This window comes from Aspergillus brunneoviolaceus (assembly GCF_003184695.1).
Source record: "Aspergillus brunneoviolaceus CBS 621.78 unplaced genomic scaffold BO95scaffold_10, whole genome shotgun sequence".
In the NCBI taxonomy this organism is placed as follows: Eukaryota; Fungi; Ascomycota; class Eurotiomycetes; order Eurotiales; family Aspergillaceae; genus Aspergillus; species Aspergillus brunneoviolaceus.
Window position 1 is genome coordinate 140468 of NW_020290740.1, and position 22149 is coordinate 162616.

The 22149-nt window shown below is 53.3% G+C and overlaps 8 protein-coding genes and 4 non-coding genes across 12 annotated transcripts; 6 read left to right on the plus strand and 6 right to left on the minus strand.

Moving 5' to 3' along the window:
* Positions 1-150: 150 nt before the first annotated feature.
* BO95DRAFT_511620 (uncharacterized protein) lies at positions 151-1427 on the minus strand (the record flags this gene model as incomplete). The annotated part of the gene is made up of 1 exon (XM_025591452.1): positions 151-1427. Exon 1 carries the CDS (start codon positions 1255-1257, stop codon positions 151-153), a length of 1107 nt encoding a protein of 368 aa, XP_025445750.1. The 5' UTR covers positions 1258-1427.
* A 165-nt stretch (positions 1428-1592) lies between these two features.
* On the minus strand, positions 1593-3671 carry BO95DRAFT_471111 (slipin family protein). Its single transcript, XM_025589567.1, has 4 exons — positions 3033-3671; positions 2843-2960; positions 2276-2768; positions 1593-2214 (listed from the first exon to the last, which is right to left on the minus strand). Exons 1-4 carry the CDS (start codon positions 3211-3213, stop codon positions 1981-1983), a joined length of 1026 nt encoding a protein of 341 aa, XP_025445751.1. The 5' UTR covers positions 3214-3671; the 3' UTR covers positions 1593-1980.
* Positions 3672-5799: 2128 nt separating this feature from the next.
* BO95DRAFT_t56 lies at positions 5800-5870 on the plus strand. The gene has a single exon. It is a non-coding gene; the product is annotated as a tRNA-Gly (tRNA).
* Positions 5871-6185: 315 nt separating this feature from the next.
* BO95DRAFT_471112 (oxidoreductase, short chain dehydrogenase/reductase family superfamily) lies at positions 6186-7528 on the minus strand. Its single transcript, XM_025589568.1, has 3 exons — positions 6520-7528; positions 6351-6447; positions 6186-6300 (listed from the first exon to the last, which is right to left on the minus strand). Exons 1-3 carry the CDS (start codon positions 7124-7126, stop codon positions 6234-6236), a joined length of 771 nt encoding a protein of 256 aa, XP_025445752.1. The 5' UTR covers positions 7127-7528; the 3' UTR covers positions 6186-6233.
* A 362-nt stretch (positions 7529-7890) lies between these two features.
* BO95DRAFT_439506 (F-box domain protein) lies at positions 7891-9318 on the plus strand. Its single transcript, XM_025585748.1, has 3 exons — positions 7891-8024; positions 8117-8620; positions 8684-9318. Exons 1-3 carry the CDS (start codon positions 7897-7899, stop codon positions 9306-9308), a joined length of 1257 nt encoding a protein of 418 aa, XP_025445753.1. The 5' UTR covers positions 7891-7896; the 3' UTR covers positions 9309-9318.
* A 481-nt stretch (positions 9319-9799) lies between these two features.
* On the plus strand, positions 9800-11182 carry BO95DRAFT_460267 (uncharacterized protein; the record flags this gene model as incomplete). The annotated part of the gene is made up of 2 exons (XM_025588720.1): positions 9800-10717; positions 10778-11182. The coding sequence occupies 2 exons, from the start codon at positions 9800-9802 to the stop codon at positions 11180-11182; spliced, it is 1323 nt and encodes a 440-aa protein (XP_025445754.1).
* Positions 11183-11216: 34 nt separating this feature from the next.
* BO95DRAFT_439509 (SulP family inorganic anion transporter) lies at positions 11217-14263 on the minus strand. Its single transcript, XM_025585749.1, has 5 exons — positions 14109-14263; positions 13443-14008; positions 12753-13382; positions 12179-12695; positions 11217-12123 (listed from the first exon to the last, which is right to left on the minus strand). The coding sequence occupies exons 2-5, from the start codon at positions 13781-13783 to the stop codon at positions 11425-11427; spliced, it is 2187 nt and encodes a 728-aa protein (XP_025445755.1). The 5' UTR covers positions 13784-14008; positions 14109-14263; the 3' UTR covers positions 11217-11424.
* An 89-nt stretch (positions 14264-14352) lies between these two features.
* Positions 14353-16224, plus strand: BO95DRAFT_439510 (translation initiation factor eIF2 subunit alpha). The gene is made up of 4 exons (XM_025585750.1): positions 14353-14690; positions 14765-14927; positions 14996-15203; positions 15266-16224. Exons 1-4 carry the CDS (start codon positions 14613-14615, stop codon positions 15741-15743), a joined length of 927 nt encoding a protein of 308 aa, XP_025445756.1. The 5' UTR covers positions 14353-14612; the 3' UTR covers positions 15744-16224.
* A 147-nt stretch (positions 16225-16371) lies between these two features.
* Positions 16372-18718, plus strand: yvc1 (putative potassium ion channel Yvc1; the record flags this gene model as incomplete). Its single annotated transcript, XM_025584855.1, has 5 exons — positions 16372-16379; positions 16513-17055; positions 17111-18045; positions 18093-18233; positions 18261-18718. 5 exons carry the CDS (start codon positions 16372-16374, stop codon positions 18716-18718), a joined length of 2085 nt encoding a protein of 694 aa, XP_025445757.1.
* Positions 18719-18986: 268 nt separating this feature from the next.
* Positions 18987-19059, minus strand: BO95DRAFT_t64. The gene has a single exon. It is a non-coding gene; the product is annotated as a tRNA-Lys (tRNA).
* A 316-nt stretch (positions 19060-19375) lies between these two features.
* On the minus strand, positions 19376-19448 carry BO95DRAFT_t63. The gene has a single exon. It is a non-coding gene; the product is annotated as a tRNA-Lys (tRNA).
* A 911-nt stretch (positions 19449-20359) lies between these two features.
* Positions 20360-20432, plus strand: BO95DRAFT_t57. The gene has a single exon. It is a non-coding gene; the product is annotated as a tRNA-Lys (tRNA).
* Positions 20433-22149: the final 1717 nt, after the last annotated feature.

Genomic DNA, 22149 nt, shown 5'->3' on the forward strand with positions numbered 1-22149 from the left:
AAGAGGGACCATGGACAGCTGAGATAGATATTCATTCCAAGAATCTCCGCACCAGTGATACCATGCAACAGATCGAATGGTTAGTAAGAAGCTTTGCTTCTACTTGCTGGGACATAAATATGCTCATGATTAATTGTAATCTCTATCATCTCATTCAAGATAGATCTCCTCTCGTAACCGCTGCAAGTTGCGGAAGATGCCACCGGCCGGGCCTTCGCTCTCCTGCCGTCGGTGGCCCGCCGACTGTGCTTTAGTAGAGGCGCCAGAAGCTTGCTGCGACGAGTCCGCTCGGCTCTGGCTCTCCAGAGCTCTGCGACGATCCTCAACGATTTTCGCCAGGCTGTCCACCGCGCGAGTCCGAGCCTTCTCCTCGGCCGTCCCCTTCCAGACCAACGCCAACGTCCGCAGCGCCTCGACCCGGCGCGACGCAGCCTCCACCCCCTCCAGACCGCCATCATTACTCTCCAGAAGGCCCGTCACCTCCGCCCGCAGTCGCCTGGCCGCCTCCTGCCCCTTCTCCTCCCGACTTTGATTCTCCGGCCCGGCCTCTGGCGCCGACACTGAGATAAACGACGAAGCCAGGGAGGTCTCCGACGGCGGGATGGGCCACTCCATCGCGTCCCCGAACGTCTGCACGACCTCTTCCAACCGAGCCCGCACCTGATTCAGCATACGTAACTTCGTAATGAACTCCGGGTCCTGTATCGTAGCAGCTTCTGCCTCTGCTTCCGTCTCCTCGGCCTTGCCATCCACATCCCCCGCTCCGACATCGACAGCTTCGGGGTCACGATCGTGGCCCTCCCCCTTATCTACCAACCCCTCCGGGTGGCCCTCCGGGTGGCCCTCCGGAACAAACTTAGCGATATCCCCACGTAGCGCCTCCGCAAGCGTATCCGACAGCGCGATCGTCTCGCCGCGCAGCACCTCCACCTCGTAGGCCAACCGACTGCCGCCCCGTAGGATCTCATCAGTCAATCGCGTGAGCGTGCTCGAATGCCGGACATTGTGCGCGCTGATCTGCGAGAGAACGGACTGGATTTGAGTGGACATCTCGGGCAAGCCGGCGGTCGCCCCTCGGGGATTGCTGCTGCTGGTGATCGACTGCGAAGACGCCAGCGTCAGGGCAGGGAGTGCATTGTTGAGGTATTCGGCGGGATCGAAGGACGGGTCGATGAAGTCGGGGTTGAGGTTCTGCTCGAGGGACGGTCGCGCGCTGGCTTGGGGGGGCGCTGGACTGGGGGTCTTGGAGGGAGCCATGTTGGCTTGACCTTCGCTGGTTTTTTACTCTTCTTTTCAGTCTGGGATCCCCTGGGCGACGAATCTATCGGTTGATTATGCGCTTATTTTCATCGGCGGACTGCCAGGGATGACAAGATACCAAAAGTAAGGGAGCTGAACAATTGGCTATGCGAACTTGAGGACATGGGGGGGCGTTGTTGCGGGATTGTCGCCGTTCCCCATACAAATACCTCCGCACTCGGCCGCACACCGCCTACGGCAGTATGCACTGTATGTACTACACCAGTGGGGGAAATATATCTAGAATAACCTTTTCTGTGGTTCTAGAAACATGGATCTCTCTGATACCGCTTCTAGTTTACTGAGCTTTCAACTTAGGTAAAGTACGGTGGTAGCTGCGATGATAAAACCGTCATCGAGCTAGTCTCGATTGGAGCACAATAATATTATCAGGTCAAGGATATTAGCGAAGCGATAGCAGAAACTATCAACGAAGAAGGTCAAACGCATTCCGGGAGTATCATAAGCAAAAGCGAAAACGAGGGTGGGTATCGTCAAAATCATCCGCAGATGAATGCAAACTGCAGCATCCATGTGAAAAGCACAATGTAGCAGCAGCAACGCCGTCTTAGAGAACGTCATGGGCAAGATCCAAACATGTCCAACCACGCGACATCTCCATCAAACTCATCATTTTAAGCATTAATTTCCGCCATATCACAGAAAACAATGCCGTGGTGCTTAGATATTCTCGACCACACGTGCATTCATTGCACGCTGAAATCCATCTTCGGCTTGCTGTCCATATCGGCTTGGCCCCTCCCCAGCATTTTCAGCTGCTGCAAGCTGCTGCTGCACTGTCTGGTTCATTGCTGGGAGAAAGATGACCTTGCTGTTGGCCGTCTTGGCCATGGCTTGCATCGCCTCAAGGTAGCGGATTTGCATAGCAGGAGCCGAGGACAGGATATCGGCGGCCTGAAAGGGTTGAATTAGTCACTGCGACCTGGATGTAACGGGAATAGCGCTTGAAACTCACCTGACGCATAAGCTTGGCCGACTCTACTTCAGCCCGGGCAGCGATAACCTTACTCTCACCAATGCGCTTGGACTGCGCAGCCATAGAGAGTGAGTCTTGCAAGTCATTACTAAAAATGATATCCTTAATGAGCATCGACTCGACTGCGACACCCCATCCGGAGGCCACGTCCTCGATGATCTCCGATGTCGACTGGGCGATTTCTTCACGGCGCTCAATCACATCTTGCAGGACCCGCGCTCCGATCACATGGCGCAAGGTGGTTTGAGTGCGCTCTACGAGCGCTTGTCGGATGTTGGAAATGCCGAATGCAGCCTTGTGGGGCGAGACGATTTGGTAGTAGATAACGGAGCTCAGGTTCAAATTGACGTTATCCTTGGTCATGCAGCTTTGGCGAGGCACTTCAACAATCTGGATCTTGACGTCCACAGCCGTGAGGTGCTCACTAAGAGGGTTCACCTTGACGAGACCCGGGTCGACAGCGCGCTCGAATCTAAGAGCGCGAAACATCAGTATATGCGATTCAACGCAGGCATGGGAGTACAAGGGAGAGCGAAAGTCACATACCGTCCGAATCTTGTGATCAAGCCGACTTCACCTTGTGCAACCGGCTTGAAGGGGTTTGGGCAACAAAAGCAGCATGGTATGGCACCCAGACATCCGATAAACTCTCCCAGTCCGTGAACTACCCAGGGAGGTGCTTTGTTAGACCGGGAACTAGGAAAAACAAGGATCTCATTGCATCAGGTGAACTCACTGAATCCTGCGTACCAGCCATGCGCGTCCGGGTTGTCCTCGCTGTGCTGGATTTGCTGAGCGTACTTGGGCTGCAAGTCCTCTAGGCGCGCCGGCTGCACGTTGACCAAATTATTGCGCGCCGAAGGCGAGGGGCGGGGGTCCACCGGCTGAGCAGGCGCTTTTCCATTGATGTCGGACATGATTGGTATGTGTTTCAGATTGTATGAGTGACGATGGTTTATGCGCGACCGTTTGTATACAATAGTCGGAGAGATGAAGTGGTACGATATTTACCAGGCAAGGGGAAGATACCTCAAGATAAATGCAAGGTTAAATTGAGGAATGATGGATGAAGTCAAACAGCAGGGCCGTGAAGGAGGGGAAGAGATGATTAAATAGTAGTCGAGCTGGTGTGTGAGTCGTCCGACCATGGGAGGGGAGGGGCGCTCGCAGCTGTCGGACATTTTACTTTTCGTTTGGTCCCAAAGCTCAAAGCTGCCAACGGCACCTACCGCATGCAACTAGTCCATTCACTAGCCTGGAGTACTGCCGCACTAACTGTACTCTACCGTCATTCATCGATCCTTCCATGTCACTTGCCCGGAGATCAGATATTCTTTCTCCGCATGAGCCAAGGGGTATCACCTATCAAGTGGATCTACACATGTACATAGTATGTGTAGGACTAAGTTGGCTTCGCCCAGCTGTGGGGTCTGGCCCATTCCTACCAACTACTCCGGAGTAGGCTATTCGGGGCCGCCGCCTCGAGGCCCTTGATTCCTCAGGCTGCCGCCTCTTGGCCAACTCAAATCTGACCTTGCTGTCGCTCTCATTGGAACAGGGTCCAAGGCTGAGCTCACAACTCATCATAAGAGCAGCAGCAGAGATTCACCGCCCTCGCCCCTCGCCCCTCGCCCCTACCTTTCGGAACTCGGGAGGGAGGCTTAGAGCCCCTTGAGGCAGACTTCAAGAACCTTTGATACTCTTAGAGTTCCTGGGCTCCCCACATCAATATTCACCATAGGTCGATCAAAGCTCTCCTTTCACAGCAGACCTTCTTGTTTAATTGCCTAGCGTTCAGCCTAGAAACTAGTCCGCAAGAGAACCAATGCGTGCCAGTTCAAAAAATGGCCGTCTTATCCGGTCTCAAATCTCGGAGCCATTCACTAGCCAATACCGACCACCCCCGGTCGATCACCTATTACATCACTTGCGAAAAGCAAAAAGAGCTGGCCAACCATACGGATCCAATCCCTACATCAAAACTGGACACTCGACACATGGACGGGACGATCGGGATGCCCCTACTGCAACGTTGTTTGGTTCGACATTCCTTTGCATCGTTGCCCTGGTACCCTGGGATACTGTGCCTTGTTGAGCGGGGCACCCAGATCTACTGTCATCCTGTCCACGTGAAGGGACCAATACTTCCAGACGTTTTCTAGTCCCTCGACTGGTCATCATTAGGTCAGGTCAATGAGGTACGTATTTCCCGTCGCATCTGAGGCTCTGCGGTGCACAGCCCTATAAACTATTGAGTCTTTTGACCGTGGACCCGCCTTGGACACTAGTGTTGCCAACCTTGGCATACGTCTACTTTCCCCCGAGGAAAAGCGAAGGATTTAGCGCGAAATGCGACGGATGTTCGGCATTGGAAATTGTAAAATATACGCCCGGCGGGCTGAGCCCGTTGGACAAAGTATATACCGCAGCAAATAACCTGGGTCAACAACTTATCCTGTGATTTGTTGTGTCACCCGATACGACTTCCTATTGTCTTCTGTTAAGTATGCTGAGTCACTGACTGGTAGAAAGGAAGGCACGGTGCATGACCCCACTTTTTTTTCCGCCAAGGGATCGGGCGCGACGGGGCTGTGCCATGATCCTTCATCCTTCCTTCGTGTGTCGTCGGGCTAAGGTTGAACTAATAGTGCTGCCCTGTGCCACCAAGAAGTCAAGGCCGATTGCCTGATCTGGGGGTATGCTCAAATGCGCAGTGGGTGCTTCAAGCAGGTCCTACATTGCTTCGTGTGGTGATAAACAACATGATGCAATTATCGTCATGCTATAGTGTGACACTCAAGGCGGTACAGGGACCGGAATGGATAGTAGCATCGGCAGAGAAGAAGTCAATGCGGCAATCCCACCACAATCGTTGGTGCTCAGTACAACCGTTGGCCTCAGGCTATGGTGCTTTGGTAGTGGGTCATACGCATATTTCCGCTGGATCGCATACTTGACCGCTGCTAATCTCAATTACTAGAACCAGAGGTTGGTCCCTACTTCATTGATGGTCGGGGTCTATTCCAATCCTCGATCGACATGCTTATGGTTTGCGTGACAAACAGAACGGTCGGCACACCTTCTACATCCTGTCAATTGAATGTTCCTCCTGGAAAGGGGTATGACCCTGGGCTGTGCTCTAAACTTTCAAGCATGAATGCAGAGATCGAGCTGGCATGAAGGCGATTTCCAGCCTAGACCAAACAATATGTCATTATCGGCTCGGGATGGCATTCCTCGTGTGCATGCAGTCCGCGGGTCGGAAAACCTGCTTTATGGCTGAGCCGAAATGTTATGAATGCCTAGGTATGCCAAATATCCATTGCGGCGAAGATAATTACAAGGCTATATTGTCGGACCTGTGGTGGGATTCAACATTGCAACACGCAGTAAACAGCACGTTAGCTGGAATTGTTATCACCAAGCTACGGACCACCACAGCGAGACGTCTTTTTTAGGTTTTAGGCTTATCTATGTACAGTCAAAGCAGTTCTCAATAACAAGCATCATTGGTCTAGTGGTAGAATTCATCGTTGCCATCGATGAGGCCCGTGTTCGATTCACGGATGATGCAAGCCGATTCTCTTTTTTGCTCTTCGATCCGCCTTGACCGGCCTCCAGTTGGTGTTCTTTGGCTTCAGCCCCAGCTGATATACAGGTCAGAACTCATGGGAGATCCAATGTATTTGTCCTCTCTTTACATCTCCATAGTCACTCTCGTATCGCCAAACCGGCCAGAGCTCTATAGGCTAGACCCTCGACCGATCTCAACTGACAGCACTTTTCAATCCTACAACAAGCAATCTATGCCTCGTATCGATGAAATCCTGCACAGCATATGTCCAGTGCTACTGATCGATAAGCTACCTTCAAACGAAGAAACGGAGCTTTCTGGTTACCACAGTACCAGCCCTAGCTTCAACATTGCAAAAGCTTTCTACCAGGGCAGTTGGAGGGGTGTCGGCAAGTCGCTACCTAGGACAGGCTCGGCAGTCCCGATGTCCCTGGCCAGATTAGCTTGGTTCTCTGAATATTCAAAAAGGGCTACACAAACCTGGGGCCCCGCGGTGCCCAGTATTGTCCGGTCTTGCTGATGTCAAACGTGTCTGTAAATGAAGCGAGCGATTCTGCTGCCTCATCTGGGGTGACAGCTGCAAGGACAAGTGGTCAGTGTGTCTCTAAACGAGAAACAGGTGACACATGCAAACGATTCGACGACTTACCTCCGCCGGCATCCCAGTACTTGTCAAATCCCACACCCTTTGTCATCTCCGTGCGCATAAACCCAGGATGGACTATGCCGACAGCGATTCCTTTGTCTTTGAGGTCCAAACTCAGCAGCTTCCCGACCATATTAAGAGCTGCTTTGCTGGCATGGTGACCATAATTTCCGCCACCCTCCTTCTCATGACGCAACGTAATGCTTCCACTCTCGCTACTGACCAGAATTATCTTGCTACCGGCCTCCAAGAGTCCGGCTTTGGCCAGGTGATGGACTAGAAAGACAGGCCCAATAGCAGAGGTGGTATACATCTTAACTTGTTTCTCCCAATCGGGATCATCAAATGTCTCGAACCCAAAATAGCCCGCGGAGATGATGACTGTTGAGATCTTCTCAGATGAGGACAGCTGGGAAACCAAACTTTGGCCGACATCAGGTTTGGACACGTCAATGTTCGGAATCCATGAGACGAGAGGCTCGTCTTTTGGCTTCGTAGAATCTCGGGTGGTTGCAAAAACCGTCTTCGTGGATTGTCTCCCTGCATATAGAGTCTTGAGGGATGACCCCAAGCCTCTGGTAGCACCGACGATGAGGATATTCTCGGACATAGTTCCTATCGGCAAGACTTGGTGACTCAGTACAAAGGAGGTTGGATTCTCAGATTAAGTGAGCTGTGCAGGGCAAGATTGATGCCCAGCGTGCCCCTCGTTGTGGAAGAAGTGAACAATAGCTGGTGCTGACCCCTGTTCCTAATGACGTAAGTCCGACTCCGGATTGTGACACGGCTTGCTTCTAAGTTGACATTACTTACCCCTCTCCAATCCTTTGATTACCTTATTATGCATGCATGTCTGCGAAGTTGACATAAAATCACCCCTCCTTCTCACCTGTCATTAGACTATGCTGGCTAATGGTTAGTTAGCCGCCGCTTAAGCGGAATTCGACGCGATTGCAACGCTTGACTGGTCAGTGACTGGTCATCTCTTGCACTCAGTCGCCACGAGTAGTGAATCCAGCCCCCAATCAGCAGTCCGTTTCAGACGACCGTATCTGCCTCCGTCTCCATTCTCTCTCCTTCTCTAGTCTCATCTTTTGAACATGATCTCGCCTCTATCTACCTCTACCTACACCAGATTCACCTCACCCAGCCTATACACCCCGTGTGGTCCGCTTCTATTCGTGGCCTGCTTCTAAATTAGCAACAATCCTCTTGCTCAGCCCTGCTTAGTCATCGCCCCTCTACCCCCCAAAAGGCGCCAGTGGAGAATCCCTTTTAAACGATCGACGAGAGAAATCAGGGCTCTCTATGGTGTCAAGCTGTCTATTCTCAAAGTGCTGAAGTTGGAGCTGGCCTCCTCATGTCGAATGGTACTTGACGATGAGTACATTCCACAATTTTATGCTGCAAGCCAAAAAAGCACGCGCTGCCATCAACAGAGGCAAGAGATCCGACGCCAAGAAGAGCAATTCCTCCAAACACGGTGCAGTGCCATCTTCCGTGTCGTTGTACGTTGGACCGCCCCTGCGGAAGATAGATGACCGACGCTCAAGCCTCGAGGCGTGCTCGTTACTGACGTGGGTTTTCCCAATGTTGACAGAGTGGACATAGTACCGACCTCGGCCCCCTGGGACCTCCTCCCCGTTGAAATCCAGATCAAGATATTCGCCCACTGCGGCGTCACCGATTTATTACCGCTGAAGCTGGTCTGCAAGTCATTCTATCAGCTACTGACCTCCCAAGAACAATGGATCACCCGGCAGTATCTGCGACAACGCCGCGGCGGAACGCTTCCCTCCCCTATCGACGGCGAGAAAACCTATACTAGAAGTCCGGAGGATGATGTAGTGCTTCTGTCGGACCTGTTCCCTCCTGCGAAGAGTGCCAGGGGGGGCCATATCTACACCTTCAAGTACATCTTCAGTTTGCGCCGTCGGCAGAAGCAATGTTCAAAGTTGAGCTGCTACCTTGCGGATCGTGTCATGGATCGGTTCGTGCACAGTGAGCCAGGCTTTATGAAGTCGGTTTTCTCCTCCAAGGCCGAGCGGTCTGCTTTTGTGCAGCAGACGACCGCGCGTTTGTGGTTCTACCTCACTCCCCTGATGTGAGTATCACCCTGCGACTTGTCTCCGATGGAGTTCCTCTGACATATGACTCCTTGCCCCAGGTACTATGCTCTCTACTTTTTGGAAACCTATGCTCTCGCTAGACGAGAGCAAACCAACATCCTCCTCCGGGAATTTGAGGCCGGGCGTCTTCCGGTTCCCATCCCCCCTCACATTCGTAAAGTCATGTACCGGGAGCTGCAAGTAAAGATAATCAAGGCACCCCCTTTCACCGATACGGCGACTCTTATAGCCACGCACCACTGCATGCAACTCCTAGTCTCCTACCTGCGGTATACGGTACCACCGGATGAGCCTACGGTGTCGGATGACAGTTGGATTGGGTCACTGCTCACCGTATCCCCGTTCTCGCGGATCGTGGAGTATTTCTCTGCGGAGATTGGGGACGGCGGGAGTCAGCGAATGCAGCGAAAGGAGTTTATGCACAATTTCCACAACGATATCACGTTGAACGAGAAGGACGACATTCAGTCCTTGGTGTTCCAGATCTCGCCAAACGTTCACCTCCACGGATCGGTAGAAGACGTCTGGTTCGATGTGGTAGGGGAAGAGCTGGCTTCGAGGCATGCGGCGCCCCATGATGTCGATCGCGTCATGGTCTGGCCCGGGCTGCCGGTCTTGTTGTCCTGTCGCGAGTGCCGCGTGAGAGAGGGCTGGCATGCGTGAATCATTCCGGTTTGGGTTTAGCAAGCGCTGCGTTATCCTGCATATTCTCTGGTTTTTTGAGGCAAGGCGTTCCAGGTTCCAGCGGGAAGGGGGTTTTTCGGTGTCTATGATGGCGGGGGACGCAGCGGGTGTCAACTTTATGACTGCAACGCCGCAGCGTCAATTTGAATTTCTAGCATATTTCGGAATCGGCACAAGACTCCAAATCAGACTACGTATTGACTGTGAATTGTTGTTTAAAGGTTAGAAAGTTAGAATTCTTCCGAGGTAAATCTTGCGCAAGGCGGGGTTAGCGGCAGCTCTTCCCTGCCAAGAGATGGTTTTCTTCCGCGGGCGAACTTACGGAGTAACTACTCAGTAACTTTCTGTGCATCTACCAAGTCCGGCGCGACATGTGAAACTCTCCTCCTCCGCTCTCTCCCTATCTTCCTCCCTCTTTTTCCACCATTACAATCACAAAACATAGTAACCACCATAATCCCCAAGCAACAATGGCCCACCTGAGCCTCCTCAACACAACCTGGACTTTACACCGACTCTCCCCGCTGCACCATGGCAAAGAATTCCCCTCCCTCCTCGACAACCACCACGCCCTGAAGACCTACGCAGCCCGCCTCCGCGACCACCTCACCGGCACCTCCTCCGTCTCCGGCGCAACCTTCCAAACAGTCGGCGCTTCCGACGAAGCAGACCCCCGGTCGAAAACCGGCGCCCTACTCTCCTGCACCTGGGAACCCATCCCCACGCTCTCCCTGTCCGGCCACGCAACCACCACAACCACCAGGGCGATAACCACCACGAACCCCTCGCCCTCTCCCTCGCCCTCGCCCTCGCCCTCGCCCTCGCCCTCCACAAACAACAACATCAACGACCCAACCCCCTCCCGCCCCCGCGGCCGCCCGCGCCGCCCAGCAACCACCCCCGGCACCCCCGGCGCCGGCATCCTAATCACCCTGACCTACGAAACCCAAACCTACCGCGCCGCCCTCCTCACGCCCTCCGCCGTATCCTCCACCTATACCACCTCCACAACAACCAGCGCACCCTCTCCATCAAGCTCCCACGCCCGCTCCCACGCCCCGCACCGAACCCTCCGCTCGCACGCCCACACTCAAACAACCCATCTCCCCCTTCTCCTCACCAAATTCCCCGCCACGCTCCGCCACACCTTCCTGGCCTTTCTATCTGCGACGTTCGACACGTACGCCGCGGGCTTGACCCTCCCGTCTGGGTTCCTGGGTGGGTCGTTGGAGGGGTATCTCTCCTGCGTTCGCGAGGAGGCTCGCAAAGTTGAGGGTGGGGCTGCGGTTGAGGGTGGCGGTGAAGAGGTGGTCGGGGCAGTGGTTCGGGATGTGCATATCGTGCTTGGGTTTCAGGGGCCGGTGGCGCCGGGGTTGCGCGGGTTGGATGTTTGTTTGCCACGGGGGGTGGTTGGGGGTTTAATTGGGGGGGTTTCTGAGGGGGATCAGTCCGGGGGTGGGGATATGCTGGGGAAGATCGCGGGGTATCTGGATACGCATCTGGCGATGAGGGTGGATTTGAAAGAGGGGAAGGGGCTTGGGGGTGGGGATGTGGTGAGGGTGACGAGGGTTAGTTGTGGGGGGTTTATGTTGGGCGCGGATGGGAAGATGAAGTTGGTTGGGGTTGCCGGTGCTGGTGCCGGTGCCGGTGCCGGGCAGGTGGGTGCTGAGGATGGTGAGGAGGACGACGACGAGGAACACGATGGTGGGGGACTTCCTCCTCCTGCTGCTGGCGCTACTGTGTTGAGTCTTAAGGATCGGGTTGCTTTACGCGCCGCTGAGATGCTGCTTCTAGACGTGGTGCGGCGAGCAGCCGGGGTGGAGGGTGAGAGCCATGGGTCTCTTGAAGGCTGAATGCAGCATGCCACCCTTACGCAGGGAAAGAAAAGGTAAGCTCTAATCAAATTACCAAGGGTTGGAGCTCTAGGGCTTCCATCGCTATCAGCAAATCTAACGGGGGCTATAACCAGCAAAAAATGTCAAGCGATATATCGGAAACACGTGTCACGTCTATACATGGCATTGATGCCGAAGGGGAGAACCAAATGCGAACAGCCCTCCCAGAGGCGAACTTGGCTCGCCTTGCGACGAGGAGCTCAAGGCTCCAAGGGTCCACCCTCTGCTTCGGCAAGTCTCAGTGCTTCATCAACACTGTGCACAAAATATTGCATGCCGCCGCAGCGGTCGACGATGCCGCTCCTTTCGAACATGCGGAAGACATTGCGATTGGGAAGACGGCAGAAGAACACTCTCACTCCGAGGTTGAGATACTCATTCACAATCTCGGAGAGAACCTGTGTCCCGGAGCCATCGATGCTGGTGACCCCATGCACGTCGAAGATGATGTTCTTGTTATGCTCGGGGGGTCGCGAGCGCGGGAGGGAAGGGTGCGCTTGGTTGGTGCCGTAGAATTCGAGCCTGCGCAGACGATTCTTCAAGTCGCCGGTGTTGGCGAACGTCAGGGGCTCCGGGATCTTAACGATGAGCGCACCCTCAATGAGCTCCACGTTTTCCCCGTGGAGTTCAGCGTTGTCGAATCGATCATTTGTACCAGCGACCTTACCGAGAATCTGGATTCGAGGCTGGGTGGAGTGGCGAATCAGGATTAGAATAGACAATCCGATTCCCAGCGCAATGCCCAGTTCTAAGGAGTAGAAAATTGTCGAGCCGAAGATAAGAATCATCAATGTGAGCTCTGTCCAACCACGCAAGCGAATGAAGAAAGCCACATCATGAGGACACTCCTCTATTAGACTGTATGCCACCACTGAAATTGTAGAGGAAAGCACGGCTTTCTGGAATATGCCGTCAGTTTTTAATCGAATGGTATAAGTATAGGGACCAACTCACCGGTAAATAGTACAGATAAGGCAGGATCACCTTGATACAGACGGCGGTGATGATGCTCAAGAAGATACTGCTCATCGGGGATCGCGCCCCTGTGGAAGCATTCAACTTGCTTCTCCCGTAACCACCGAATGCAGGAAGCGCCATGAAACAGCCACCAACAACATTTGCAACGCCCAGCGCCACCATTTCTCTGTTGGCGCTCACGGGCATGCCCTGCACTCCATCTCGTTTCTCGCCCAGCCCTTTGGCAGCAACGGAGGACTCAAAGAAGCCAAGCAATGCAATGACAAAGGACGTACTCAAGGCTGTCCGTACATGCTTCATATGCTGGAATTGGAAAGGCCAGTTGAACGCAAAGATCCCATTGCCTGTCTCCTGGACGGGCCCGAGGATTTCAAGCCCCTTCTCATACCAGCCGAGGTGCCAGGTAAGAACGGCTGACAAGATGACAACGATAATCCGGTCGGGGAAGTAGACAACCTGAGGAAACCGTGGCTCCAAGAATTTCTTGAGTGTTCTGTGTGATCCGCATGTTAGAGACTCGACCACTCCATTTGGGGGGTAAATCACGTACCTGAAAAGCATGATTATCGTGAAGCTGGTAAAGGAGACTGCGGCTGTCAGACCATGGCAGCTCTTGAGATTCCGGAGCAGGAAGACGAGCTTCTCTGCTGTACTTCCATGACTGACGCCCGCATCCCTCGCCAGGTCAGCTAAGCCCACTTCTGGGATGAGCTGGTCGACAAAGATGACACAGCCAATTGCGGTGATGAAGCCTCTGAGAAACGGTCGGCTCAAGACGTTGTCTAGGAAGCCTAACCGGGTCAATCCAGCTACGAGTATCATTGAGCCTGCCATGGCAGTTGCGACGCCGACAACCATGGCGCTCGCAGCTTCGTCATCCTCTCGTGACAGTCCCTGCGAGACACTCGATTTGACAATGGTACCTGTCAACAGAGACCCAGCCGCTTCTGGGCCGAGAAGCAACAAGGGGCTGCTTCCAAGGATTGCGTAGATAAAAGGTTGGAACACGAAAGAGTAGAGTCCATTGATTGCAGGTGCATGAGCAAGATTCGAGGCCAAAGAAAGAGCCATTGGGATATAGATCGATGCGATTGTCAAGGCGGAGATGAGGTCGCCGCGCAGGAACGACCAACGATATTGGGGTATCCAATTAAATAACGGGATGTAGTATGAGATATACCTGGAGGTTGTTGCCATCAGCATTTGCGCCCAGTTAAACCGACTTGAAGCCCAAACATACAGAGACCTGTAGCTTTTCGCCGGCCAGGCTGCCGTTGACCCTGTCCTGGGCATATTCTCGGGCCCCTGGACAAAATCTGGCCCAGGAGTACCATCGTGGTATTCCTCACTGCCCGGTCTTGGTGAAAATGTACCGTGGTTGCAAGCATCTCTCAGACCACATGCAGGGTCATCGCCATCGTAGGATTTCAGCAAGCGGGTTCTGTCGCTAGGTTCTCGGGGCACGATGATCCGTTCTGTGTGGGAGGCATCGGAGCTGCTTCGCGAAAATCCTTGAAAAAGGCCCACGATCTGATCCCGCAAAGAGCGGTGTTGTCGGAGATGCTCGTTTGTCTCCGGCATAATGTCGCGAGGAAGATCCACCGAGTCACCAAATATATCTGGAATGCGACAGTCTAGAGGAGTGCGTTAAACGCCATATGCGGCAGATGTGGTAGAAAGAAAAGAGATTGCAAAAATATTTCCAAAGAATGAAACAACTAAGATAGCACAACTAGGAGATGGACTGTCCAGGGCAAAGCAGCGAGTCAAAAAGCGCGGAATTCGTAGCGCAGGGCGCGGTGGCTACTGCTAAGAGAGTTAGCGGGATCGTCAGCAGATAGGCGGAGCAAGCAAAGCCATAGGATAGGATAGGGTAACTTAGTAGACATTGGACGAAGGCACATACCAAAAGACCAATGGGGCGGAAGAGAAAAGAAAATCGGTGCCGAGCAACGTGTCTGAAGCTGGAGCTCCCTTCCAATCTCCTTTCACCCCGCCACCACACGCATCTAAAAGAGTGAGTGATTAATTAATCCCAGTGGGTGGTAAGAGGCAAAGAAATGGCAAGTTAAAAGGTTGGGGATGAAGTAATGCCTACCTTATCGTACTAGAGCCATTATCTATCGGGTGGATTCTGCCGAGCGGTGAGAATCACCCGCATGGCACGTGATGACTCAGCCAAGCGCGAGGCCCAAATGTGGGTTTTTCGAAATGTGCTTCTGTGATCCCGATTAAGTGGCAAGCCTCGTTACCCCATCTCGCAAACACCTTCACTCCCCTTTCGGTGGTTCTCCCGGCAATATCGACTTGAGACCGTTCAGTCTCGTTTATCCCATTTTCTCCCGGCCCCAGTCCGACCTTTCCACCCCGCTCAAAGCTCTGCCCAGCACAAGGCGCAACCCCGCCGAAAATGTCGTTGACAAATTCCCGTTTCTACGAGGAGAAGTACCCGGAGGTGGACAGCTATGTCATGGTCAATGTGAAGCAGGTATGCATCTGCTGGATCTGGGAGAAGTGACGGTAGGAGACATTGGCTGACAGTCGCGGTTCTGCAATGCGTAGATCGCCGAAATGGGCGCATACGTGAAGCTGCTGGAATATGACAACATCGACGGCATGATCCTGCTCTCCGAACTGTCGCGCAGACGTATTCGCAGTATCCAGAAGCTCATCCGTATTGGCCGTAACGAGGTCGTCATCGTGCTCCGTGTGGATAAGGAGAAGGGTAAGGGCAACTGATCTGGCCGTCATCGAACTGGGGCCCGCTGACATCTCTTTGTTCCCCGTCATCAGGTTATATCGATCTGTCCAAGCGTCGTGTTTCCCCCGAGGATGTTATCAAGTGTGAGGAGAGATACAACAAGAGCAAGGCCGTGCACTCCATCATGCGCCATGTCGCCGAGGCCACCCAAACCCCTCTTGAGACCTTATACCAGCAGATCGGATGGCCCTTGAACCGCAAATACGGCCACTCCCACGATGCTTTCAAGATCTCCATCACGTAAGGCTGCACTCGCGGGCAACAATGCCACCGATGGACCGTGTAACTTATGGTTATCTTAGGAACCCCGATGTGTGGAACGACGTCGAATTCCCCAGCGAAGCTGTCAAGAAGGAGTTGACGCATTATATCAGCAAGAGACTCACCCCTCACCCCACCAAGGTCCGTGCCGATATTGAGGTTACCTGCTTCGGCTACGATGGTATCGATGCAGTCAAGGAGGCCCTGCGCACCGCTGAGGCCAACAACTCCGCCGAAAGCCAGATCAAGGTCAAGCTGGTCGCCCCGCCCTTGTACGTCTTGACTAGCCAGTGCTTGGACAAGGCTATCGGTATCCAGCAGCTCGAGGAGGCCATTCAACGGATTGAGGCCAAGATCAAGGAGTCCGGCGGTGCCTGCACGGTCAAGATGGCTCCCAAGGCCGTTACTGAGCACGATGATGCTGCCCTCCAGGAGCTCATGGAGAAGCGTGAGCGTGAGGTCATGTTGGTCAGCGGTGATGAGGATGATTCTGAGAGCGATGAGGGTAACCTTGAGTAAATCGCGCATGGATATGCCGACTGATACCGTCTGGTGGTCTACGGGCTTGCTCAAATGATGGTCAACGGTGGAGGATACAACAGTTCGTCTAACGAACTGTGATTAATCAGTATCGAGTATCAGAGGACATGGTTGAGCACGATGGACAGGGATCGGAAAAGTTCAATAGAGTTTTTGGACGTGACACGATTTTATGAGACGGAGGTACGGTTTGACGCGCGACGGGGCGAATCGAGATCATCGGCGATGGTCGAGACCATGTGAGGAAACGAGGGGGCAACCTTCGGTCTCATGTGTTGAGGAAGCCACTGCAGTAGCTGCTGGTTACGCCTCTGGTGAGGACTGGCCTCCGACCGAGAGGAGCTTCGCAGATTCTGGTGTACATAAGCTTCTTTGATCTACGATTTCTCGCCAGTGGCCATGTTAGACACTGACTCAAAATCCCTTTTCTGCTGTTCTTTCATTGACTATGACTTTATTTATGGCTATACGCCTGATGATGTCGATGTTACCAGGTGTGGGAGTGGGAGGATAATTCTTCCAGCCATGCTTGCCGTAGCTAGGTTTTGATTCCACGTGGGCAGTGAGTAGTGGTTTTGAGTGCAGTGCCATAAAAAAAAAAGTCTCAATGGCACTGTAAGTCATTGAGGAAAAGTAAATTGGTGGGGCAGGCGGGATGCTCGACTTGTTTGGACCTAGACTAGACGCCGTTTTGGGTATACCGTCTACCCATCATCGCCCGTTCATTCATTCAGCTTGTCCTCCCAAGTTCTCGACTCTTCCCACTCAACCCAGTCTTCTCTCACCCACGTCGACCTTTCGATTGTCTCGGTAAAGGATGGGCCATTGGCGAGATATTTTTACCACTGACCCTGTGCGGACTCGACATCGTCGGCATATGGAGCGACACCGTCGTACGTCATGTCATTGTGCAACCCAGCGTAGAATACGAGCCGGAAATCAGGCAGCTAACGGCCATGGTAGTGCTCCCCACCTTCACCGACGATGAAGTTTCCTCTACGTGCCCCTCTAAGGAGGTAACTAGGATTGCGCTTCGACTTAAATACCAGATCGAGCAGGTTATATCGTGTGAGGTCGATGAGGATGCCCTCACCGCTCCCAACAGTCGGATTATCACCAAGAATGTCATCCAGACCGCTTGTCAGGCGGGTGGCGATGAGTTACGGGCTTGCGTGCCCTTCTGCCTGCTCGTATGCTTACGTTGGTTCAAGATCCAGGCTCTGGAAGAGCTCTGGGATTCAGACCTGCATGAACGTCGAGCTCTTGCATGTGAAGTCATCGCGAAGCGCATGTAGGGTTATCCAAGCCTCGTGATAACGCGGACTGACTAGACTGGCTGTTTCTAGAATTGAGAGCGAGGAAGATCAAGATGCCCTCCTTGCGCAGGTCTTGCTGAAACGGTATTCACTCTTTCTTGATGGCGAGGAGACCGTGCCAGCCAATGTCATTGAGCGCGCGGTCGACCTCCATGCCCTCAGGGTGATCGGGTCTTCTGGATACCAGAAGTGTATCCGCTATCTCTGGAATGGTTGGTACTGCCAGCAGGAAGGTAATCCCACCAACTTCGTGCCCTACCAGGAGAGGGACAATACGAGTTTCAAGGTCCATTTCCATCCCGATCGTATGCGGACACCTCTTTATCAAAACGTTTGTCAGATTTTCTTTTCTCTGGTGTATCTCGGTCTGTATACCCAGGTCATTAACACGGTCAATCCCTCTGGTGATTTGGATGTGGTCGAAGGTGTTCTCTATGTGATGACTCTCGCATTTATTTGTGATGAGATCGCCAAGGTCTGGAAGGTCGGCTGGCATTACATCGATTTCTGGAACGCTTTCAACTCTACCCTCTATTCTCTCCTGGTGGTTTCCTTCGTTCTACGAGTTGTGGCTCTGGCTCATTCCCCGTCGGTGCATGATGCCGAACGGCAGAAGTTCAATGAGCTCAGTTACAACTTTCTAGCCTTCGCAGGACCCATGTTCTGGATGCGCATGATGCTCTATCTCGACTCATTCCGGTTCTTCGGTGCTATGTTTGTGGTGCTACGGGTCATGATGAAAGAGAGCTTGATATTTTTTGCTCTTCTCTTTGTCGTGCTGGCGGGTTTCTTCCAAGCTTTCATTGGTATGGCTCAAGTGGACAATGACATTCCGATCACGAGAAGCATCATCCAGGGTATGGCGAACAGTATCATGCAGAGTCCGGAGTTCGGCACTTTCGAAGACTTTGCTTTTCCTTTCGGCATCATTCTCTACTACCTTTTCAACTTCGTGGTGATGACGAGTGAGTGCCCCGCTCTCTACTTCGCTATGGTGACTGACTATTGCTAGTCTTGCTAAATATCCTCATTGCGTTGTACAACAGTGCCTATGAGGACATCTCTGGAAATGCCATTGATGAATACATGGCCGCCTTTGCGCTGAAGACCATGCAATTTGTCCGGGCTCCTGACGAAAACGTCTTTATACCTCGTAAGTTCTGTTGCTCCCGGATATGAGCTGGGGCTAATGTCTACAATGAAGCCTTCAACTTGCTGGAGATTATCTTCCTAGTTCTCCCCTTCGAGTGGTGGTTGCCACGGCAGTACTATGCCAGCTTGAACGATGTGATCATGGGCATTATCTACTCGCCTATTCTGCTGATTACTGCATTCCTGGAGGTCCGGGACGCGAGGCGGATCAGATGGAACCGGCGCCGTGGGGAAGAGGATGACGATAGTGTCCAGGAGTGGGAGCATGCTGCTGAGGAGGTGGACTTCGATATCGACGATGCCTGGAGGCAGTCCGTCCAGGAAACTGCGCCGAACCTCCATGTGGATAGTACCACGGCCGAGCTCGTGCAGTTGAAGGAGCAGGTGATGGCTTTGACTGAGACCGTGCGGCAGTTGACGGAGGAGAAAGCTAGACGGGGCATGATGATTGGGGAGTCGAGCTCAACAATGCTGGACGAGGATTAGGGCTTGTTCTACGGGAGGAAATATCACCTGCCATTGCCTCAGGGTGGTTGTTTGCAAGTGGTAGGGTGGGCAATGTACAGTGACAGTTGGCTATTGTGGATCCTTTCTTTGGAGTATCTGTTTGTGGTGAATGCATGGTTTGAGCCCGATGCGGGCCGCTTATTGGAATTCCAGTCTGAATACGGGCTGGTCAATCAATGATGCTTGCTTGAGGCACGAGTCCCCTATGATCCGACCAGCAAAAAGGAAAATCGAAAGCAAAAGTTAAAGCCCAACGCGGGGGTTGAACCCGCAACCTTGAGATTAAGAGTCTCACGCTCTGCCGATTGAGCTAGCCGGGCTGGTTGTTGAAGATGTTATAGATCTTTCGCTCTATAGAAGGCGTCAGTGCCTTCAAGGCAACAACCAAAATACTGGTGCTGAAAAGCAAGAGAGCCGAGCGTCGACTCTGCCGTAGAATTCTTCTCTATAAGGTACGCTCCAGTTAGCAATTGTTCCCTATTGGCAGCGTAGGATGCACCACCAAACTCACAAGGTGGGTATTTGTTACGTTTCAGTTGGTGATTCGGTCCCGTGAACTATTAGGCTCGTTTTATCTCGGGTAAAAGATACAAAAAAAGGAGAAGAGAAGCTGATGTAAAACCAATCAAAAATGAAAGCCCAACGCGGGGGTTGAACCCGCAACCTTGAGATTAAGAGTCTCACGCTCTGCCGATTGAGCTAGCCGGGCTGATTTGTTGAAGAGGATTACACCGGAGAGCTTCATGATCGCCAGGTGGAATGTGTAGCCTTCACCATTGTGTCCCGACCGGGTGTTGGGGTGGCACTGGGAACTATTCAGCGGATGTGACACTCGTTATATGTATCTTCAAGGCTATAGATTTTGGGGCATCTCAGTTGGTGTTCGGGTCTTACCTGGTCGACTGGCTGCGCGTCAACGCTGGGCTGGCGAGCGGATGGTTGCCCAGGTGGCAACCATGGGAGCGGCTCGATTGACGCCAGGTCTGAGTGATGTACTTGGTATAGTAGGTACACCAGCTGTGCTAGTCAGGATTTGGATGGCTCCACATTCATGTGCAGCTGTGTCACTTGCTGTGTCTTGTTCCAGGTGTGTAAGAGTTGGAATACCGAGCGCAGCATCGACAATGTCTTGTTGGGCTGGGCTCGGGTTGTATGAACTTGACGGCCTCGTCGTCAGTTGCTCTGGTGCGTCTGTCTCGTCATGGTGTGTGACTTTTGTGCGTGTGGTGGCATCTGTGGTGTTTCTGCTGTGTTCTTGCTTTGTATGTACCGTCGGTGTAGGCCACGTTTCGGATTGTCGGCCATGGGATGGGCCTAGCCGAGTGCATACACATAGATATATCTTGTCCGTTAGACACGAACGGGTAAAGACCGGGCTCGAGAAGGATGAACCGTCGTAGTGTAACCATCTCCAAAGGGATCAAGAATAGCTGACTGGCATACCTGGCGGAATAGTCGAACAAGTATGCCTGAGGACTAGAGGGCAGCGTTTAGCCATATCTCACCGTCTTCCATACGACAGCCACTCGTGATAGTAGCATTAAGCCCGATTTGGTGGCGTGCATGACTAGCATTATCTTTTAATATAAGACCAAGGTTGCTTTCACCTTCAACAAGTCAGCCCGGCTAGCTCAATCGGCAGAGCGTGAGACTCTTAATCTCAAGGTTGCGGGTTCAACCCCCGCGTTGGGCTTCACTTTTTGCTCCTCACCATCTCTCTGCTCTGACTTACCATTGATGTGTGAGCCTTCTTTTTTTCTGCGTTAATATGCTCATTGTCGATGATCAGTTTGTTTGTGCTACAAGGCGGAAACCTCCTAACTGCTGCCCATGATTCGGACGCACCCGCCGAACCCTCCATTCTAGTCTATATGACGATATCCATCGTCGCTTAAAGGTACAGTGCACTTGTCTCACAGACAACCTGTACATGCGCTAATCCAAACTCAAGATAATACGTACACAGGATCCACAACTCCAATGATCTTCCTCCCGCAGCCGATATACTCATCCTTCCGAGGAATCCTCATCCTCCTCCTGCTTCGGCGCCATCAATTCCATCCGCTTAAAGAGGGCGACAACATCCTTCCTTCCATTCTTAGCTGCAAGCTCCTTGGGGGTGCGACCACGATCATCCGGCAGACTCGCCGACAAGCCATGGCCCAGCAAGAAGTACACATCGTCAGCCAGCCCGGCCTCTGCCGCCATATGCAGCGCCGTCTGCCCGAACATGTCCTTCGCATGCACATGAGCTCCCTTGTTGACCAGCAATCTCATAACGTGGTTCTCCGCCCCCACTGCCTTGAGCAACGGCGTTCGCTTGTAGTCGTCACGCACCTCGAGGTCCGCATCGTTGCGGACCATATACTCGACCATTTTCCGCCGGCCTCGTTGGACGGCCTTGTGCAGGGGGCTCTCACCGGAGAAGTTGGTCACGTTGATATCGGGCGACTTCTCCAGGAACAATTCGAACAAATTCCGCCGACCGCTGGCGGCTGCAAAATGTAGAGGCGTATCCCCATTGCCGTCCTGGGCTTCCGGGTCGGCACCATAGTCAAGGAGCATGTCCATGATGTGGTCGTGGCGGTTGATGACCGCCCGGTGCAACGCCGTCATGCCGTCCTCTGCCGTAGCCTCGAGTCCTACGCCGCTGTCGAGGGCGATTTTAGCCAGCTCAACATCGCCATCGGCTGCTGCGATGTCTAGAATCGTTCGCCCGGAGGTATCCTTGGTGTTGGCATTAGCCCCTGCGTCAAGGAGCAATTCGATCATCTTCCGTCCCCGCTTGCCCCGATCATACAAGACCAAGGACATCAGAAGGGACAGGCCCCGAGCTGGGGCATTGATGTCCGCCTTCTTCTTCAGCAGATACTTGACCACCTCAAAATGACCGCGTCGACCGGCTTGATATAAGGCAGTCCCGCAAGGTTGTTGTTGCTGCTGCTGCTGTGCATCCTCAGGCTCTGTCGGTCGAATCTCCAAGTCGGCCCCGTGCCGAACAAGCAACCGCACGATCGAGAGCAAACCCATCCGCGCAGCCCACCAGAGAGCTGACCGGCCTGCATCATCCACGAGATCAAGGTTGATTCTCCGCGAGGCGATCAGCAACCGCACGACCTCCTCGGAGCCCTTTTCCACAGCCCACAGCAACGGCGGCCTCCCGTCCTCATCCCTAACATCCGGATTCGCGCCAGCCTTGAGTAACAACTGCGCAATCGTTTCATTCCCTTTCTCAACCGCCACCGACAGAGGTGCGCGACCAGCCAGGTCTTTAGCATCGGGGTTCGCGCCAGCCTTTAGCAGCAACTGTACAATCGTCTCATTCCCTTTCTCCACCGCCACCGACAACGGCGGTGCCCGAGCAGCAGCAGCAGCAGCAGCTTCTCCTTCACCCTCCTCCCCCTCTTCTT

What these genes read in the sequence shown, in the direction of transcription:
- BO95DRAFT_439510 (XM_025585750.1), top strand. Translation starts at nt 14,613, where the DNA reads ATGTCGTTGACAAATTCCCGTTTCTACGAGGAGAAGTACCCGGAGGTG. An exon ending in CCGTGTGGATAAGGAGAAGG is followed by an intron (nt 14,928 to 14,995) that starts GTAAGGGCAACT and finishes CCCCGTCATCAG; the next exon opens with GTTATATCGATCTGTCCAAG. An exon ending in GCTTTCAAGATCTCCATCAC is followed by an intron (nt 15,204 to 15,265) that starts GTAAGGCTGCAC and finishes TGGTTATCTTAG; the next exon opens with GAACCCCGATGTGTGGAACG.
- BO95DRAFT_439506 (XM_025585748.1), top strand. Translation starts at nt 7,897, where the DNA reads ATGAGTACATTCCACAATTTTATGCTGCAAGCCAAAAAAGCACGCGCT. An exon ending in GTGCCATCTTCCGTGTCGTT is followed by an intron (nt 8,025 to 8,116) that starts GTACGTTGGACC and finishes CAATGTTGACAG; the next exon opens with AGTGGACATAGTACCGACCT. An exon ending in TTCTACCTCACTCCCCTGAT is followed by an intron (nt 8,621 to 8,683) that starts GTGAGTATCACC and finishes TCCTTGCCCCAG; the next exon opens with GTACTATGCTCTCTACTTTT.
- BO95DRAFT_471112 (XM_025589568.1), bottom strand. Translation starts at nt 7,126, where the DNA reads ATGTCCGAGAATATCCTCATCGTCGGTGCTACCAGAGGCTTGGGGTCA. An exon ending in GTACTGGGATGCCGGCGGAG is followed by an intron (nt 6,448 to 6,519) that starts GTAAGTCGTCGA and finishes TTGTCCTTGCAG; the next exon opens with CTGTCACCCCAGATGAGGCA. An exon ending in TGGGCACCGCGGGGCCCCAG is followed by an intron (nt 6,301 to 6,350) that starts GTTTGTGTAGCC and finishes TAATCTGGCCAG; the next exon opens with GGACATCGGGACTGCCGAGC.
- BO95DRAFT_471111 (XM_025589567.1), bottom strand. Translation starts at nt 3,213, where the DNA reads ATGTCCGACATCAATGGAAAAGCGCCTGCTCAGCCGGTGGACCCCCGC. An exon ending in TTGATCACAAGATTCGGACG is followed by an intron (nt 2,769 to 2,842) that starts GTATGTGACTTT and finishes TCGCGCTCTTAG; the next exon opens with ATTCGAGCGCGCTGTCGACC. An exon ending in CGGCCAAGCTTATGCGTCAG is followed by an intron (nt 2,215 to 2,275) that starts GTGAGTTTCAAG and finishes CAACCCTTTCAG; the next exon opens with GCCGCCGATATCCTGTCCTC.
- BO95DRAFT_439509 (XM_025585749.1), bottom strand. Translation starts at nt 13,783, where the DNA reads ATGCCGGAGACAAACGAGCATCTCCGACAACACCGCTCTTTGCGGGAT. An exon ending in GCGAAAAGCTACAGGTCTCT is followed by an intron (nt 13,383 to 13,442) that starts GTATGTTTGGGC and finishes AACAACCTCCAG; the next exon opens with GTATATCTCATACTACATCC. An exon ending in CTTATCTGTACTATTTACCG is followed by an intron (nt 12,124 to 12,178) that starts GTGAGTTGGTCC and finishes GGCATATTCCAG; the next exon opens with AAAGCCGTGCTTTCCTCTAC.